General features: G+C 42.3%; 1 protein-coding gene across 8 annotated transcripts in view; it reads left to right on the top strand.

The window, feature by feature from the left end:
• Window positions 1-15,473: 15,473 nt before the first annotated feature.
• ABCC4 (ATP binding cassette subfamily C member 4) overlaps window positions 15,474-19,916 on the top strand; it is a 142,003-nt gene continuing 137,560 nt past the window's right edge. For 4 of the 8 annotated variants that reach the window (XR_001520195.3, XM_033514098.1, XM_015620603.3 and 1 more), the window contains exon 1: window positions 15,475-15,678. Coding sequence is in view for 7 of the 8 variants with exons in the window: in XM_033514098.1 (XP_033369989.1) it covers window positions 15,605-15,678 (74 nt within the window). In the remaining variant the exon portion in view is untranslated. Of the gene's footprint in view, window positions 15,679-19,916 lie in introns of all 8 variants that reach the window. The other 4 variants (XM_033514095.1, XM_033514093.1, XM_019006083.2 and 1 more) reach the window with 3 other exon arrangements.

Below are 19,916 nucleotides of genomic sequence, written 5' to 3' on the forward strand. Positions count from 1 at the left end.
CAGTAGTGCCACTTTCTATTGAAAATGCAAACAAAACAATGCCTTTAAAAAGCCCAATTCTTCTTTAAAACTCTGTTATGATGATTTTGTTGAAAAATCTGTAATGGACTCAATTAAGGCACACCACAGATTGAGCCCATGGAGGGTAACATAATAGTACTTAAGATATTTATTGCATCTCACAAAATGTCCTGTTGTCTCTCATCAGGATATGTGCTAAGATGTTATTCCTAAAATCCAAACTGATTTTTTTGGCAATTGTTTTTGCTGTGGTATCAATTGGCTTGGCTTAATATGCAAGTGTCATCACTTTTCAGTCATTGCTCAGGTTTGCAAAGCCCATAGACTTAGTCATGCAGATATTTATATTATGTCACCTAAATTAATGTAGGGCCTAGGCACCTACATGTCCCTCAGTCTCAAATTCATGGATCACTGTTCTATTACAGCACTTCTGGCAATGCCTTCAAGGCCAAGGTTCCATAGAAACAAATGCAACAGGAAGAGTTAACTTTATGACAAACATATTAATGTCACAAGGATTAGCAGACAAAGTAAAAAAATTATGGTGTTCATGAAGCAGAGCTGAGCAATGACCTCATGCTGCTCACCAGCCTGTTGGTATGTGTTAGCTGCTGCTGTTAGGCTGATGTCACTTCTAATGCAACAACTAAATCCACATTCTTGGGTATGTGTTTGCCTAGACATTGTCCCTCTTCCACTGTTTGTTATACAGCAGCAAGAGGCTCAGCAGAAGCAGCACACTAGGCACCAGAACTGCCTAAGTCTGTTACACAGAAACACGAGAGAGAGGTCAAACATTACCCATTCTTCATGGGTCCTTTCTGTCTCCTCCCACCTACCCCCATCTGACTGCATCACCCAGCCTGTATCTCAGAAGTTTCAAAGCTTGGCTCTGCAGTCATCTGTTCCAAAAACTGTAGTGATAAAAGGCTTCAGAGGGACAAGACGGCATAAGATGAAACATTTGCTACATTTGCTATCTAGTTTCTGGCTAGACTGGACACACAAGAAGAAAACATCATTCAGTGTATTCCGTGTCACCTAGATATCCTCAAATTGTGTCCCTGTCACTGCTTAGTTTGCTAGTACAGAAGTGGTGTTGCCCTATTAAAGATATTCCCAGGAGAACAGCATTAGCAAGCAAGGCTTTTGGTGTTGGCTGGACATCCTGCTTCTCCTCTGCAGAGATGCAGCCACCCCCACAATTGAGCCTGCTTGCTCTGGAGGAAGGAAAAATACTTTCCAGGACATTTAGAAATGCATTCAGCCTGCCAGAGCTGATGATGTGGAACGGCACCACCTCTGACAGAAAACAAACTTTGCTCTCCCATGTCTGAGAAAAAAAATCTTCATTGGTTTCTCCTGGAAGAATACCAAAGGATGGTTTTGGCACGGGGATGTGCCTGCAAACAGACTGTGAGCTCGTTCTGCAATGAAGGTAAAAAACAGAAATAGGCCTTGAGGCGCTGCAGAGAGCATAGAGAACTTGTTTTGTCCTTAGGGCTTTCTCATTAGATAGCTGCGTGTTGTTCTAACCACATTAACTGGCTGAGCTGCCTGGACTGAACTGCTAGAAGGCAAAATACACATTTATTTCAGGACTATTCTGAGAAAGGTATACCCAGGAAAGTTTCATCTGATGTTGTGAAGCTTTTCAGACCCCAGTCAGTCAAGGCCAACCATTCAATCCCAAATTTCTGAGTTTTCTATGGTGGTCTGAGAGCAACAGTCATGCTGCTCTCAGCTGCAGCTCTTATGCAGCTTCGGGAAAACTACAGGGAGCTCAGGATTGCCATTCTTTGGTTGTAAGGGTCTGAATTTGCCCAAGGTTTTTGTGAGGGAAATTAAAATTATTTGTCCTGGATATGAACAATGGTAACTGGCTTTTGTTGGGTAGAAGACATCTTTTGTTTCAGATTGGTTGTACTACCCAAGGTATTCCCTCCTCCTGACTTCACCTCTGTCAGCCAAAGAGATGCACCATGTGCTCTCCTGCAGCTCTTCTGAATCTGGAGCAACCAAAAAGAGGGCATCCAGGAATTCTGACAAAAGCCAGAGGTTAAGGGAAGCACATGGTTCACTGTGGGATAAGGTGGGGTGGCACAAGGTGCTACCCCATGCCAGCATTTGGGGAGGCTGGGCCTGTGGGAATGGGTTCAGGTCAGTGACCCAAGCAGGGCTGAAAGGTATATCCCAATAAAACCCCTGGGGAACAGTATGGAAAGCTGTCAGCCTTGAGGGTTTGTGGTTAATTTTTACCTCCCATTTTGCTATTAGACCCCAGTGGATAAAGGCATGAGGCAGGAGGGCGATGTAGTGCACCTGGAGCATAAGGGTAATATGAGGTACAGGCACCATGTGGGAGAGAGATGGGCAGCATGGTACAGGTATGACGCTCCAATTTTGGTTTCTGTCCCTGTCCTGTGAGCTCTGCAGCACACACAGTGCTCTCCCAGAGAAAACTGCTTAACTGAATAGTGTTTCCTTTTTAGAAATGGTTGTTTGAGATGTTGTTGGTGCTGCTCATCATTCCTACTATGGTTAAAGCACTTGTGCACCAAGTGTGTATTTATTTTTCAAGACAGTACAGCTAAGGAGAAACTGTAGTTTCAAAGTGTGTTCCCATGGATGTGGTGGTACCCATTAAAATTGGGCAGCTGGTAATAAAGTTCTGCATAAGAAGAAATAATAAAGAGGGCAGGAATAAATTGTTTCTTATTTCTTTGCAAGTTTCAAAAAATGTATTCACACTGCAACATTTTAGGGCTTTTGCAGCATTTTTGTTTCTTCCCGTGATATTTCATATGTCAGATCTATTTCTGGGCAGGAGAAAAGACCAACTGCATGGGGAAAGTTGTGTGTGGCTGTTTAGGAAAGTGTCGGTGTCTGCCTGTGTAAGAATATGTCCAGTGCATGCCTTGATTGCATTCTTTGGCTAACATGGAAATGCATATATGTGATCAGAAAAATCTGCTCATAATAAAAATGAAAATGTTAATTATTCTAGTGCCTGTGCAGGTGTTATTGACAATGCCTTTTATGTGAAAGAACATGAACAAAGCAGACCTCTGACTTTCTAAGAGTCAAAACAAAGGGAAAAAAACCTAATACTGTTCCAAATTTTAAAAAGAGGAATGCTTCAAGGAAAGAAAAATAAAAAGTTTGAGTGCAAAGTAAAAAAAGCAAGTATTGAAAACTATGAAAACAATATTGTCACCATATTAATCTTTTATATGATCAGAGGAGTAGAAACATTTAAACCAGATCATGGCTAAACCCAGTAATAAATATAACATTGTGGGTTTGAAAAGCCATCATACTGTTTGACATTTTATCTTCTGATTCCTCCATGGTTGTTCTGGTTTGCTTGTGGTCCTGCCTGGGGCAGCAACTTGTAGAAGAGCTAGTAGTCCCCAGAGCTGAGAAAAGGAGGAAAGAAGTGCAGAGAGAAAGAGAGAGAAAGAGAGAGAAAGAGAGGGAGGAAAGAAAAATTCCTTAGGTTATTGTTTTCTTGGCAAGATAATTCACTCTAGATTCACAGAATTCTGTAAAAAATAATCCAAATTGAGAATAACAGCAAAAGACAAGAAAAATATTATATTTTTCTGCCCAAAAATAAAGTTTTGATTCTTCAATTTGAAATCACTTGTTCAGTCTATAATTTCTTTTAAGATTAAAAATGTAAAGTGTTCAGATTTACAGGCTTAATAAAAAGCTTTCTTCAAGCTGAAATTACCTCTTCTATGAAATTACCATCAAATAATAATAAAAAAGTATCATTCACATAGGTTCACCCATCCATCTAACTGCCAAAAGAGCATCCTTTTTTCCACTTCCCTTACTTCTTTCACTCTCTATCGTCTGATATTTATTATTATTTAATTGTGCTGCCATTCATCCAAGCCAGGGCTGAACTGTGCTAGTTGCTGCATGATTAGGTAGCAAAACCTTTAAATTAACAGTTTCACTAAAGAAACCTTTAGATTAGAGACATAAATAAAACGGTTTTAATCGAATATTTATCCAGTGCAATCAACCAGAAAAAAATGGTTGCCATGGCAGCTAGAATTTCCCTGTATGAATGTTAGGAGCTGTGATAGTTCACTGGTCAAGCAACAAAGTTAGGAACCCCTGCTTCTTCTTTGGTTGTAGAAATGTATCATTGGTATCTCTCTCTGAATTCTTCATTTGTTCAGTTGCCAACAAATTTAGGTGTGCTTTTTTTAATGTTGCTAAAGTCTGCTACCAAAGATAAAGTTTTTGTCCCTCTGCATCAATCTCTTGTTGTCATTCATACAAATTATACTCACCTTAAATGTATTTTGCAAATAGTGCTTTTAGCATCGTGTCTCATTAGGGAGCAAAGGATGTGCTTAGCCAAAGCATTTTGCTTTATGGCTGTCATAGGTCTCAGCTAGAAGTAAAACTCTAAGCTTCTCTACTGGTTACTGTAAGGAAGCAGAGATCAAAATGCAGATTAGTATCACCTTGGCATTTGTGGTATTAGACTGTATTATATCACCACTGAATTATTGTTTGGTTTTTTCCCTTGTGGCAAAGACAATGAGAATTGTAGTTCCATGTTTCTTTTGTAAGGTTCTCATACTCACACTTCTCTTTAGAGAGAAGTATGTTACCACAAGTGGTGCCTAATTCAAATAGAACGTTAGCTATTTCACAGAGAAGGGACAACATCACTTCACATCTCTGGACTCCCAGCAGCTTATATATTTCTGAATAATTAAGGCCTGCAGGGATGTTTAGGGATGTATCTCATATTTGGACTTACCTGAGGGGTAGTGCAATGAATGGGAACAGGCTTTGCAGCACACTTGGAGTTCAGTAGGATGCTAGATTTATTTTGATTTCCAAAAGTCCTATTTACTCCTGTTTACCTGTTTGTATGCTGTCAATCTAATTTATGTGCAGATATGTCCAAGGAAATGGCTGAGTTTACTGAATCACTCTTGCTGAATAGAAACTGTGCAGGAGGAAGTGGAAAGCACTCAGCCAGTTCATCTACTCACAAATGTTCCAAAGCAGAACTTACTAACGCCATGGTTGTCTTATGCTGGGTGGGCCTTCTTCCTTCAAATAATGACCTTCCTATAAGGAAATATCATACTTACAAAATTACTTAAGGAAAATATTTTTTAAAATTTGGCAGGCTAAATGACTCATTCAAAAGGGACATTATATAAAGTGTAGAACAAAAGCTGGCAAAATTATTCTAATTCTTTTTCTGTGATAATGTAACTCCTGGGAATCCTGGTCCTGAGGCAGAAGCTCTACGCCAGTGCTGGACAATTAAAGAATGAAAATGACTGTCAATCCTCAAAGGAGCTCAGCCTTAATATATGAAAACAGTGCTTTATCCAATCCCCTTGAAACCCTTTATTATAAAGGTTACCTGGTAGGAAAATGAGGAAAATGAGTTCACTGAGGTTTTTTTACTCTCCGTTTTCCTGTTGAGAAGAGCAGGCAGGAAAAGCCATCAGCACAGGTGACATGGTTAGCAGCATGACAGGATTGTGGAAAACTTATTCTTGTTGTGAAAGGATAATCATGGTGCTGCTTGCCTTTAGGAGGTGTAAAGCTTTTGGACATCCAGAGAGAGGGCTGATACTTTTGTGCAACCCTCTGGTGGCTGCTCATCTCCTTTGAAGACAATCTGGAGAAGAAAAGAGCACACAGAGTGGCACCAGCTTTCTCTGTCAGGAGGGATGACAGTGTAATTTTGCTGCAGTGAAGTGCATTTTGAAGGGTATGAAATGTGTTTATTTAGAGAAACAGAATTACAGCTATGATTTCTGATACATCCCAAAGCCATTCTGTGCAGAGAGATATAATTTTATACATACACAAATTTATTCCACCTATTCCTGCCTGTCCCTGGTCACAATTGAGAAGATTTGTAAAGAAGTTTTCTCCCACTTTGGTTTCTTGTCAGGTGTGATGCACACATTTGGCTTGTTGGACAAAGCAGCCATTCCACACATTACCATCTCCTGGTCATCTTAGTACCTGCCATAATCATCCTCCTTCCCTGTCCCCCTTTCATGGTTAACCTCACCTGTCTCTTTTTTTAAATTATGCTCAGTTTTCCATCCTTTTACTTCATTTTCCTTCCTTCTTGCTTTGGCCCCAGCTTGGATCCACCTTCTCCCCAAGCCTTGGATAATACCTCCCTCCAGCCCTTCTTCACTTAATCTCTGTGCTTCATGTAGTACTCCTTACTGCCACAGCAGTTGTTCTTACACTGGCTTTTCTAACTTCATGGTTGTTTCTCCTACTTGTGCTATGTCTGGAACCACCACTCCTCTTCTGAAAATATCTGCAGTCTTTTTGTAACTCTCTGACACAGAGTATAAAGGTTGAAAGGTCATCAGGTGAATTTGCAGGCCAGAGGACTAGATCAGGAAGCAGGTAGATGCAAAGAAAGAAAAATATTAAAATGTAACAAATGCAAACATGGCCACAAGATTCCCAGGAACGCTCTGCAGCTTCAAAGGAAGAGGAAGAAGTGGGTATGTGTAGGTTTACATCTGGCCAGTTCAAGTCATGGCATGGGAGTACCCCTGAATTTTTCACCATTGCCAACAATTGTGTGTATTTTGTGCAAACATAAGTAGCCCTTTCTCTTATCTCCCACAGAACATGTGACTATGCTGGAGTTTAGTGGTCTGTATCTGAAGCCATGACATTCTTGTTTTTACATTTGCACACCTGCCTGTTCCCTCAGGACTATACTTACTCTTTGCACTTGGACATGTAGCCTTCAGGCCATAGGAAATACAGTGAAGTTCAGAAGACAAAGTGCATATCCCTGAGGTAACATGGAGTACTATAAGCACATCTGGTTTTTATTCTCTTCTATGTTTCCATAAACTATTGTTAAATACAAGATCTCAGTTCTTGCCCTCCAAATGCACTGTTGCCTCTTCTCGGAGATCTAAATAAATGCTGCTGCAACCAAGGTTAACATCTTCCCATGACAGACAAAGCAGAACATCCTCACTGTAAGAGTAAGCCTCCCTCTGTAGGAGACAAAATTTTCCACCTTGGTTTGTCTGAGGCTGCGAAAAATAGTCATGGAATGGGAGCACTAAGGAAGACTTTTCTCCTCTAACGGCAATATACATTACACCAACCTTTTTTCTCTAACATAAACACAGCTGTGAGCATATTAGCTTGAAGCTGCACAAACCAAAACAGATTAAGAGCAAGAATATACATGGCATTTAACATGCTGCTAGAAGACACCTAGATGCAAGTAGTGATTAAGGTGTTGTAAGAGTCTACGGGAAGGAAAATATATGCTTGGTGCCTGTGAGTCAGTATTTATAAGCATTTGAGTCACAGAAGCATTGAATTGTTTAGGTTGGCAAAGACCTTTAAGATCATTGAGTCCAGCTATTACCTAACATTGCCAAGGCCATCACTAAACCATGTCCCCAAGTGCAACGTCTACACACCTTTTACATACCTCCAGGCATGATGACTCAACCACGCCCCTAGGCAGCCTGTTCCAGCGCTTGGCACCTCTTTCTGTAAAGAAATTTTTCCCAATAGCCAAAGTAAACCTCTCCTGGTGAAACATGAGGTCATTTCCTCTTGTCCTATCACTTGGTAGGAGAGACTAATGTCCACCTCACTGCAGCCTTCTGTCAGGTAGTTGTGGAGAGCTGTAAGGTCTCCCCCAAGCCTTCTTTTCTTCAGACAAAACACTTTGTAGTGTTTGGGCTTAAATTTATCATTTTAAAGTAAACTAGATAAAGGAAGATTTTAGCACTAATTATTATATTAGAAATCTTGTAAAACTCTGACTCACAAAATGCATTCCTGGTACGAAGTCCACTTGTGCTTGCAATTCCCCAGAGAACTGTCAGGCTGCCAAGAAAGAATTAAGGAATAAGAGCCTCACCCAGTGGTGTGTGGATAGGAGTGAGGATGCCAAGGATATGTGGGCAAAAGAAATTGCCTTTTGGGACCTCTGCATTGGCAGGTAATTGGTGGGCTGCTGACAGCTGTGCCCAGAAGTGTCAGAGACACTTTTTGTTAGTTACTTCCCAAACTGTGGGTGCCCCAGAAAAAGTGGGAACTCCATGTGACCCAGCCAAAAAGTCAGGCCATGGATCTACATGTGCTAGATCCTGGTGAAACAGCCAAGATCTAAGGAAGGCCAAGTGATAAGTGTTGACAGACCGTGTTGGTCACAGCTGAGAGTAAATGTGTTTACTGTCATTTTACTTGGGTTGTGTTCTGATTTGACAGTCTGTATTTTCTGGGAAGTGCCTCACATCCAGGTCAGATGTTACTTAACATACATTGAAGATGTCTCTGCTGGCCTTAGCTTATTTGTTTTAGAACAGAATTGCCTTTTCCACTTTCCATGTATCACTAGCTTTCCAGGAAAGTATTGAAAACTGACTAAACTATCCTCTCCTTTCTCACCAGAAAAATAAAGAAAAACTGAAAATTTTTGAAATTATAATTTTAATATTTTTCCCTTTTGTTTTTTTTTTTTTTTACTTTCCTGTCCTTAGCATCTTGTTAGAATGCCTGGTCACTTTTTACGCCTTCTGTTTCCCAAAGGCAATGGTGTACACACATACAGACTTGTATTTGACTTTGCCTTGAGAGGTTCCTATTAAAGTTAGAAATCAAGAGTGCAGTGTGTTTCATTTCCTATTGAAAATTACCTGATTTTATTATCTCTAAATATTATTGACTTTGCAGTATTCTAGCTTTTTTCTATCTTCATCCAGGATGCTGGACAACATCAGGCTTTCGGATAGTCCATTGATGGCAGCAAATTCTCCCCAGGCCTTTCAGAAAAGGTGAAAAAATAGTTATCATATATTTTAGGTTCATTCATATTTGAAGAAAGCGTATAGACTGAGGATCTCTACTGGAAACATATGCAGTTCCTATTGTAAGATCAGAATTCTTGTCATATAACAAGAAAAGTTACTTTAATCATGTCCAAAATCCCATCATAGTTGGTAACCCCCAGGAGGGAAAAAGCCACATTTTGCCACTCAATATAACTAAGGTTTCCTGTGGCTCTGTGTTACAGAAAGAAAAAAAGACCTATGCAGTAATTTATGACTTTTTCTGTGTTGTCTTCTGTCCCCTTGCTATTGACAAAAATAATTTTATCAAGCTTCAGTCTGGCAATGACAAATGAGACAATCAGAATCCAGATGATCTTGACAGTGATGTTTCATTCTGAAAAGTGACCTATGTGTCTTTCCTCTGGAGCTTGTTGCTTACTCATGTAATTTTCTTTCTTTCCAGAAGAAAATAATTCTTCTTTTTCCTGATTTTGGCATGTAAATAGAGTGGCTTCAAGAAAAACCAGAAATATCTGGGCTGTAATGGTGGAGCTGCTGACTGATTTGCTCTGTGGCGTATAAATTTGTGAGTGCTCACTATTTCCCTTTTCCTTCCTAAGGTAAAGGAGAACATCCATGCTTCCACTTCTGATGTCTCCTCTCTCCCTTTTGCCCATTTAGGTTAACAACAAATGATAGAGAACATGCAATGAAAAATACATTTATACAAATAAATGTGGAAAATGCAAAGGAATGCTGTAATCAAGAAAAGCTTTGAAAGAAGCACAAACTTTAATCACTCAAGTCAAAGAATGTTATTTGCTGGCAGTTTGTTACATGTTTTCATAGTCACCTTTGAAAATAGAGCTTTCTTATCAAAGCCATTTGAATTCCATGTTTTACAGTGTCCCAAGTTTTGCTTTAGAAAATCAATATAAAACTCTTAGGCATAAGTTCCTCATCCATATAGCAAGAGCACACTATCGCTGGAATCAGACCTACATGAACTGAAACGAATCATTCACCTCCAGGCTGAGATGAGGTTTTAAAAATGAGATCTTCTCTCCGTTTTCTGGATGTCATGGTAATATCCTGGCAATCTTGCCCAGTCACAGAAAGTGCAGAAGTCAGAATGTCAGCCAATCCACTCCCTACCCTCAGACTAGGTTGCCTATGCTGAGCAAACATCATGACAGAGATCATAGAATCATTGAATCACAGAACATCTCAAGTTGGAAGGAACTCACAAGATAACTGAGCCCAACTCCCTGCTCCTTGCAGAAGCAATCTCGTTTTTAAAAGTCAGGGATGGAAAGTCTTCATTTCCCTAGGCCATCAGTCATGGTCTGCACAATTATTGCAGTAGGTTGGGTTTTGTTTGCTGACTCACCTTTGCCCTGAAACTACTTGAACTTAATTTTTTTGTTACTGTAATTCACTGTTGCTTGGAGATTATCCCTGGCTGCGTGCATTAGTATTAAGGTAGAAAACCAAGAGATCAGGATAGGAAGCAGGCAAATAAAGGGCAAGATTTGCTGTAACATTATCAGTCGATAGAGAATGGAAGGAAAGACTTTTCAGAAACTGTATTATCAATATTATAAATATGGTTCAAAAAATAGAATACTTGAAAATGTAATGAATAGTAACAGGAAGATTAATGCCTGTTACCTGGTGAGAGAAGAACAGTGAAATGAGCTCTTAGCTGCTTAGGAATGGAGAAGGGAGGGCTATGTAGCTCAGGACTGCAATATTGTAAACACACAAGTCTGTGTTTTCACTAATAATGCAGGGAACTGCTGCTGAAAGCCTGATGCAACCTCATCATACAAAATATCAGTTTCTAAGTGCATGAAATACAAGAGATGAAATTGTTAGGGGCAACTGAACAGGTGGTAGGTGAGTCAAGTTTAACTTTATTACAATCTTTTCTGTTACTTTTCTGCTGCATCAAATGTTCAATTTAATAGAAAGTAACTGGTTTGAATCTTGTCTTAGCAGATAATCAGTAGAAACTATTTGCTATAGATTAGATAAATGATTTCAACATAGTTTTGTGTAAGGCAAATAAGTGTATCTGCAACTACAGTCATCTCTATGGCATCAGAGATATCACCATGGGATAGAAATGTAAAACACCATTAAAGGAAGGCTAAAAACTTCTGGAGTGGTAACTTGTGGCTGCATGGAATATCCTACCATGTCTAAAGGTAAGTAGGCACCGATGCACACACACCTGATTTGCATCATAATTCAAGGAGAATGAAAATGTCAGCACAAATAAGAGACTATGACATGTAGAAGATTGATATGGAGACATAGAAAAAGATACAGGGAATATAGAAATGGCAGTGGGGTAACAAGGAGAAATTGGAAAAGCATCCAGGAAAGACTGCTGGCATTACATACTGATGTTCAGGTTGCAATAACAAAAATTACAGCCTGGTTCTGCAGCACTGACATTTCCGTTCTGCAGCTGAACAAGAACAGACCAGTATGTCTGTACTGCAGAAGGACAAGCACCATTCCCCAGTGGATACATCAGCCAGATGATGAGTCAGGCCACTGGGTAGTGACAAGCTGGGCTCCCAGCCAGTGGGACAGCCTGCTTTCCTGCCAGCAGCGTGGTGAAATACAACGCTGCCTGTTTGGTTTGTCGGGCAGGCATATGGGCTGCCTTTCTGCCTGGCTTCAGTCAAAAACATTAAACTCAAACAATGCATGGTTGTAAAGCCTTCTCATTCTGCTATCATAGCTTGCCTTTGGAACACTAATCCCTGCAACATCTTTCAAACAGCTTTGAATTTGATTCCGTCCCTAATACTGCCTCAGAAATACCAAATTATGCCGAGCAAATCTTTTATATAGACTTTTCAAACACACTCATCCACAGCTTCTTGGTTTTCTAGGTTCTCATCTCAAAGCCCTGGGGTATGATACAGAAAAACTCTCCAGCCCTGAAATCAATGGCTGCTTGCTTGAAAGGGAAAGGTTGTAGTGCTACATCCTCCAAAAGACTAAGCTTTAGGTTCCTTTTGCATAACAGGGATCAGTGCTTACATTTCACCTCAAGATCCACGTGCTTTATTTGCCATCTGGAAATCAGTGGAAACTGCCCAGTAATCTTCTAAGAGTTTTGAGAAAAGTGGATATTTATGAACTCCTTAATGATAAATGCCCTAAAAGTGCAGATGAAGAAACTTTTTAGTCTGACTGTATTCAAAGTGAAAAGACAGTAAAGAAGGCATAAGACCATACATCATAAAATTCTTACTTAGTGAATACTGTCTTTCTTGTGCACTGAATAAATATTATTTCCCCAAGACAATGTATATGCATGACAAGTTTAACTCAGTAGCCACTGCCTTAATTTGGCTATTGCCATGTTTGAATATCTGGCTTTGCTAGATCATTATCCATACGACTACGATGATTTAGATTTACTAAGTCACACATTGATTAGTTTGTTACAAATCTTGTTCTCTCCACATGAAAATAGTGTTACCATAGCAAAATATTCAATGCATAAAATGGCACTTGCTTTTTCTGACTCCTAAAATAGAAAGAAGATCATTAAATTCATTACTGTGCTTTTTTTCCCTTCCCTTTCCTCTCCATAGGTAGTCCCAGGTTTTCCTGAGCACTTCTTTGGCCAATTGTTTCACACTTCTTTATTACTGCATTAGCTTCTAATTGCAGTCTCAGCAGATAGAATTACAGGTTAATTTGGCTTTCAGGCTTTTAAAAAAAATGTCATGTTCTCTTTTCCTTTTAGTTTTTTCTTCTCCAAAACTTTTTAGAGTGTTTTGTTTTGGACTTAGGAGCAAACACTAGTATGTATTTAAAAATAAAGTAGTGTCAACATTCATCAATCATAATGATGGCCAACAAAAAATGTATTTCTTGAGGATTGCTTTTTGTCCTTTTCCCATCATCACAATAATACTGAAAAAAAAGTTATTTGAATATTTTGCTTTAATACTTTTATCTGCATTCTGAAAATAAATTACTATTCACAAATCGTCTACTACTTCCTTCCTCAAACTAAGAAATGTTTGGGTAATCTTTCATTGCACAACTACTTCACAAAGCTAAAGTCAGCCTTAAGATTTACATTTTCCTTTCTCCCTCTCCCTGACCCAAACTTTATTGTCATTTTGGGACTTGCACTATGCTGTCATACCTCTTAATTCACTTTTGAGTATCTAGTTAGACAAATCTGTCTCACAGAAATCTAAACCTGTCAAATTTTGCTGATGGGCACAGCTTTTCTTCACAAATTTTGGGATATTATTTAAATTTATTATCCAGGCTATGGAATATATAAGCAGTATTTTGTTAAATACTTCCCTTTCAAACCACTGCACCCTTTCCACAAGTTTCTTCCCTTGTTTTTAGGGAATTATCTAGAGAAAGCTGTTGACAGGTGTACTACTTACTGTTCACAAAATTCTGCGGCACACCATGTATGCACATGCAGTGCATGCTGTTTCCAGCCCCATCAGTGTCCACTGACAGCAAGGTTAAGCTAGATTTTTCTGACATATGGTTGTAACATTCCTTCAAGCATTAAGTGACACTATTTATTCAACAATATAGTGTAGCCCCAACCCTCTTTTATCTCAACAACATGTCAACTCTGGTGTGTATAATTAAAGTCAGATGCCAGCCCTGTCAATAGTTTCACTGTCAATACATTTAAGCAAGAAGAGATAGGGCTGGCTGCTCCTGGGGACATGAATGAAATGAATACACAGAACATAAGAATGGTGTTTGTTTTGCAGCTGGCTTGGAGTGGGAAGGAGTCTAGGAGATCAGGGTTGTAGATCAAAATCTAGCTAGAAGTCAGTAACTAGTGGTGTACATCAGGTGTTAACATTAGGTCCAAAACTATCTGACATCTTCATAAATGATCTCATTGAAACAGAGGGCTGCCTCAGCAAGTTTACTGATGATCACAGAATCAGATCCATTAAACTGGAAAAGACCTCTGAGATCACTGAGTCCACCATATGATCTAACACCACCTTGTCAACTAGACTGTGGCATCAAGTGGCACATCCAGTCTTTCCTTAAAGACCACCAGGGACCATGACACGTAACTGGGAGGAGTGGCCGATCAGTGACTGATAACACTCCACAGACTTGTGCAGCCATCCAGACGGACCTCAAAAGGCTAGAGAAATGGGCTAACAGGAACCTCAAAAAGTTCAAAAAAGTTCCCTTCGAGCAAAGTCCTGCACCTGGGGAGAAGCAACACCAGGCACCAGTATGGGCTGGGAGCCACCCCAGCTTGGGGTCCTGGTGGAGACCAAGTTGAACATAAGCCACGAATGTGACCTTGTGGCAAAGAAGACTAATGATATGCTAGGATGCATGAGAATGAATATTTACCAGAAAGTTGAGGGAGGTGGTCTTTCCTCTCTACTCATAAGTGAGGCCACTACTGGAATCCTGCATTAAGTTGTGGGCTCCCCAGTCCAAGAGGGACATGGACATACTGGAGAGACTGCAGTGAAAGGTCACAAGGATGATGAAGGGTTACCTTTCCTATAAGGAACGGCTGGGAGACCTGTTCAGGCTGAGAGGTACCGTTCAGCCTGCAGAAGGCTCAGAGGGATCTCATTAGTGTGTATACTGATGAAAAGAGGACAGAGCCAGGCTCTGCCCTGTAGTGCCCAGTGACTGGACCAGAAGCAACAGGCACAAGCTGAAACACAGCAAGTTCCACCTGAACACCAGGAAATACTTCTTCATTGTGGGGGTGGCCGAGCACTAGCACAGGTTGCCTGGAGAGGCTGTGGAGTCTCCATCCTTGGAGGCACCCAGAACCTGCCTGGACATGGCACTTAAGCAGCAGGGGTTGGACCAGGTGATGTCCAGAGGTCTCTTGCAACCTCCGCCATCCTGGATTTCAGAGACTGAGGAAAAAATAACAGCATGGCAGGGCACCATTCTGCCACAGAGATTAACAGTTCTTTGGTTACTTCAGATACAACTCCTGCATTTCTGTCTTCCTAGGTCGCTTGCAGTTTCTGCAACTCCTTTTATTCAGGGTCCCTTTGGCAGGCCATGGGCGACATGACTGGAGAGGAGTTTGGAGATCACTTGATGAACCTTTGAAAACTGCCAATTTCAGTTCTGCACCGTGTTCTGAAATTAATTAGCTCCTTTAGTTTGTATCGCCAACCTCTCCTAAACACTGTTCTTTTGGTTTGGTTTTCGTTTTCGACTAGAAGAACATACAACATCTGGGAAGCAGAGCTAACAGCAAGCGTTTCTGATGGCGTTTGCTCCCGCTAAGCTTGACTTGCCCGACTCGCGACGGATTTTTCTGTCCAAAAAATTGGATTTTTCTGTCGCTTGGCGCTGCGTGCACCGAGGAGATGCTTTCCATCAGCAAGGGGCACGTACAGGCGCGAAACCGGGCGAGCGGAGCAGAGTACCCCGGCCGGAGGCTCGGCCCGCACCGAGCCAGCCGCAGCGGAGCTGCTCCCGGCGATAGCCGGCACCTCCTCAGGCTCCGCGGGGAAGCCGGGCCGGCAGGAGGCGTCCTGCGGCGGCTGGCAGGAGGAGGAGGAGGAGGAAGAGGAGGAGGAGGAGGGCCGAGGCGGGGGTGCCGGCTCTCCCGGAAACAGCGCCGGCCGGCGGCAGAGCGGCGGCGGCTGCCAGCGGTGGGAAGTCGCTCCTGGTCCTGCGCCCTCGCCGCACGCTGGGCGGCTCAGGGCGGCGTGGTGGGCGGCATGGAGCGGGTGCCCCGCGAGGAGAAGCCTAACCCGCTGCAGGATGCCAACCTCTGCTCCCGGCTCTTTTTCTGGTGAGCGCCCGGGTGAAGGCAGGGGGAAGGGCAGCGCCGGAGGTGCGGCGCCGGGGTGCCCGCCGGCGAGGAAGGCGCCGGGCTTAGCGCCGCTGGCTTTACCTCTCCTGGCCGCTCAGGAATGCCGAGCTCCGGCTGAGGGTGTCCGGCTCGCACATGAGCACGGCTCCCGGAGCGCCCCGGCGGCGGGCGGGCGGGAGGAGGGGAGGCAGCGAGCGGGGAAGGGAAGCGGCGGCCGGCGCTGCCCCGCTGGCAGTGATTGTACAGCCGCGGCTCGGGCGCGACCTGCCCGCCCCCGCGGGCCCGGCTGTCAGCGCTCCCCGCCGGGGCAGCCCCGGCTCGCGGGTGGGCTGAGGTCTCCTGAGGTGAACCCGGCAGCCCGCGATAATCTCCGGCTGCGCTCCGGGGACGGCGCAGCTGGGGGCCTGCCTATCTCGGGCACGGCAGCGCTCAGCCGGGCGGGCGCGGCCCCGTCGCCCCCTCCGAGCACGTGTTCGGTTCCCTCGGTAGCTGCGGGCAGGTCGGGACCGTGTTCTGCTTCCTAGCCCGGGTACCCCTGTCCAGGACTGGCTGCAGGGCTGCTCCCAGGCATTGTTCTGCTTCCCCGTTTGAATAACGGGTCGCGGGCAGGGATTGCTCATCCCGGCGAGGCGTGCTGGGCTTTCCCCTCCAGCAGTGAGGTGGTTTCTGACCCGCATGGCTAGGTGGGAACTTCCTGGCTTAAGGAATGGCTGGGCAGCATCCTGGCTGCTCTCACCCACGCATCTGCTGCCTCCGCTCTGGAGAGGTTTGGGGTGTCACAGAGCGAAGGCTGGCGGTGTTGCCACAAACTTTATGGGGCCACATGGCTACCAGTCCGGAGTTAGTGCTTGGTCTCTTTATTAGTGAGGATCTCGGCGTGGGTACACATCTGTACTCGAAGAGGTGAGGAACTGCAGCTCAACATTTTAGCTGCTTTCAAATGTAGTAGGAAAACACATGCAAAGTAAAACAGGAGAGCGCCAAGCTTGTTTGTCCTAGCCGATCCCATTCGGAAGAGCACGTACGGAGACAGTCCTTCTCCTACTTCACCTGCTGTAGCCTGAACCAGGGTGCACATGTGTTGTGGAGGAGGGGGACGGAAGGGAGGGCATGGCAGGTGAAGCTCTTTTTTTGGAAGCCTCTGAAACACAAATAAAAAACTCTTTGATTCTATAAGCAGCTCTGAGCAGGTGCAGAAGTCCCCTTTGGAAGATAGGGGAATTTTAAAAACCCTGACAAATTTTAACTAAACATATTTTTCAGTCAAGGATATGTCCTCAGAGGTACTGTGTGCAAAAAGAAAGAAAATAAATAAGTAATAATAAAAAAGGCAGGTTGTATACTTGTGAAGAACTCCCCGTGTCCAGCATTTTGACTTTTACTCTGACACCAGGGATGCCTGAGTTGGAAAGAGCTTTGTTGTGAAGTCCAGGCAGAATGGGATGAACCTAAGTTGGCCATGTTGCATTCCAGGACTGCTTCTGGACTGTTCCCTTACCCTTGCTGGGACCTTGTGGTGTTCCTGGTAGTTCTGCCAAATCCAGTCCAGCTAGATGTGAAAAAGAAGCATGCAGTGCTCGTAGCCAGCTTTCTGACTGCTCATATCGTACCTTTTTTTAGGCCTTCTGTATCACTCTGCAAGTATTGCAGAGAAGTGTTCACTAGCAACAGTGAAGTACCTTAAATTTCCCTAGCTATAGGCAAGCACCTGAAAGGCTCCTTTTGCCTTACATGTGTTTTTAGGTTCTTACTTTGCAGAGAAAAATAGGTGGAAGGCAGTGCTTAGGGGATGACAGGTCTGCTAAAAGTCCAGAGATCAACTGGGACTTGAGACTTCACAGTAAATGCTGTGTACAACCATAGCGCTTCTGCTTTGGAAAAGGGTTTAGTGGAGCCTGGAAAGCTTTAGAATTTTCCCAATATCCTGTTTCTCAGGCTTTTATAGCAGTGTAATTCACAGCAGTGAAAACAGCCTTCTAAATGGTGTGTGTGATCACTAGTAGCATCGGCCAACAAGCAGTAGTATTTTCTGGGTGAAAATTTCAGCTGAAATAGTACCTTCAGTGGGTAAAATTGAATAAGCAGAGGCTACCAGCTTTCTGCAAGTTAACAGCATTTTGCATAAAATTCAGGAAGTGTTAAAACACCCTCTCACTTAGCTATAAAGCTAATTTTAAGGGTAACTAAGAATTACTCTCCCTTTCTACAAGGAATGTAGCATCTCCAGCTGTGTGAGTACTGCTTCATTTTAGCTGCTGTCTCACACAGAACATTCTGAGATGTTGTCATCTGGAGAACTGGGAAAACAGTGCTTGAGTAAGGCCATCCTGTGAGTAGTAGCAGAAACCTGTAGTTCTGTGCCTGCTCTGCTCTCCATATTCCAGGTGTTGGCTGCTTATTGTCAACGAGGGTAAAAAGTATGGCATTGCAAGCAGCTGGCAAAAGGTCATTCTTGTTTCTATTTTGTTTTTATTTTTCTCCAAAAGTGCAATGTCATTGTAAGGAACCCACTCTCCCACTTGATGCCAGTGGTACAGAATAAAAGCTTAAATTATTGCCTGGTGCAAATAGGATCAAACTCATGGGAGGAAAAAAAGTCATGTTTTCATTGAGTTATAAAACTCAGGTAATGAGTGTGTAGGCTGAAGAGACATTCTTCTACCATTGTTCAAAGCTTGTCTTCTTACTTTTGGGTTGTGACTTTGGCAAGTATGAGCTTGATGAACATTAAACACTCCAGCATTCATGGGAAAGAGGAGCATCTGGATTGTGTGTTAATATTGTTACTTTTATAATGTGTCCCTTGTGCAATGTTACAAGAATGAAAGCTATTTATGACAGAAGTGTGAAGATCAGGGAAGTTGCAAAATATTCTTGTTTTTCTGTGTCTCTCACTGAATTATCTGTATTAACAGAAGTTTATCAAAGCCCAAATTGGTCTTCTGGATGTTTCAGATATTATTTGGATATATCCTGACTTTCAAGAGTCACAATTTCCATGCCCACCAAACTTTTTGAAGTCCTGGCTGGTATTTCAGTTATAGTTTGGAATGCTTGAATTTCTGATTCACTTCATCTCTGTTGTTAGGTTGTTGTTTTTTTTATTGCTGGCTTAGTTTGCTGGTGAGAATGAGGACTCTGAAGGATGGGTAGGAGGGTTTGCTTTCTTTTTAAGGTTTGTCCAAGGAAGAGAGGATTCAATTGTGGTTTTCATGTTTAAACAGCTATTCAGCTGTAGCAAGTTTAGGAATTGAAAAAGCCTTATAGCCCCCCATGCAGTTGAGAACTGCACTTTTTGCATATTTTTCTTTTCTGATGTGGATGGTGGGGATTATTAAATTAATAACATTAGAGAATAAGAATATTTATAATTTCTAGCTATTAACCATCTTTGAGCTTGCATGTTCATTAAGTAGTAATTGTATCTTTATTTGCTCAGAGCACTTGTTCCCTTGAGTTAATAAAGATGCTTTTCTATATAGTAGTTGAATTTTTATGCATTCTGCTATTTGGACATCAAATCCACTTCAGTGGAAAGTTGCAAAACATAGACTGTGATTAAATTTTTGAAAGACTGGGTAATTTTATGCTGTTAACAATATGAGGAGGGCAAGCTGGAACACCCTGGAAAGAGTATCCAGAGTTGTTATGCAGAGAAGTAAAAGAAGTTAAAGTTCTTCTAGATTTTGTACAAATGTGTAACTTCATTTTAATAACAATAATAGTAATTACTTACCTGTCACAGACTTACCATGATTATGACAAGTATTTGTTTTTTTTTGGAGTACTGAACACCGTCATCATCCTCGGGCTGGATGCCTTTTCATATCATGACTTGACATGTGGCAATTGCGATTACATTAACAGCATTAAAACGTGATCTGAAAACTTGCGCCAAGGCATCTGCAGAGTTGTTTCTCCAAGGAATAAGTCAATGATTGATTTATCATTACCTTTTAGTGTCTGGCAGCATTGTTTTTGACTTGCTACACGTGTGCTTTGGGGAGAATGACAAAACCACTTAATCTTCATGGATGTGATGTGAAGTGCAGTGGGAGAGAAGAGTAAAAAATAATCTTCATTTTTGGGTTTAAGTGTGAATTGAATGGGGTAAACATATATAAGTAAGTCCCAGGATTCTGAGTCTGGACTGTGCAATATGTAGCTGCTCATCTGGCCAAATGTAGTCAAGTCACAGATTTCTCTTGTAGCAGTGT

The sequence above is a fragment of the Parus major genome, chromosome 1, assembly GCF_001522545.3.
Source record: "Parus major isolate Abel chromosome 1, Parus_major1.1, whole genome shotgun sequence".
In the NCBI taxonomy this organism is placed as follows: domain Eukaryota; kingdom Metazoa; phylum Chordata; class Aves; order Passeriformes; family Paridae; genus Parus; species Parus major.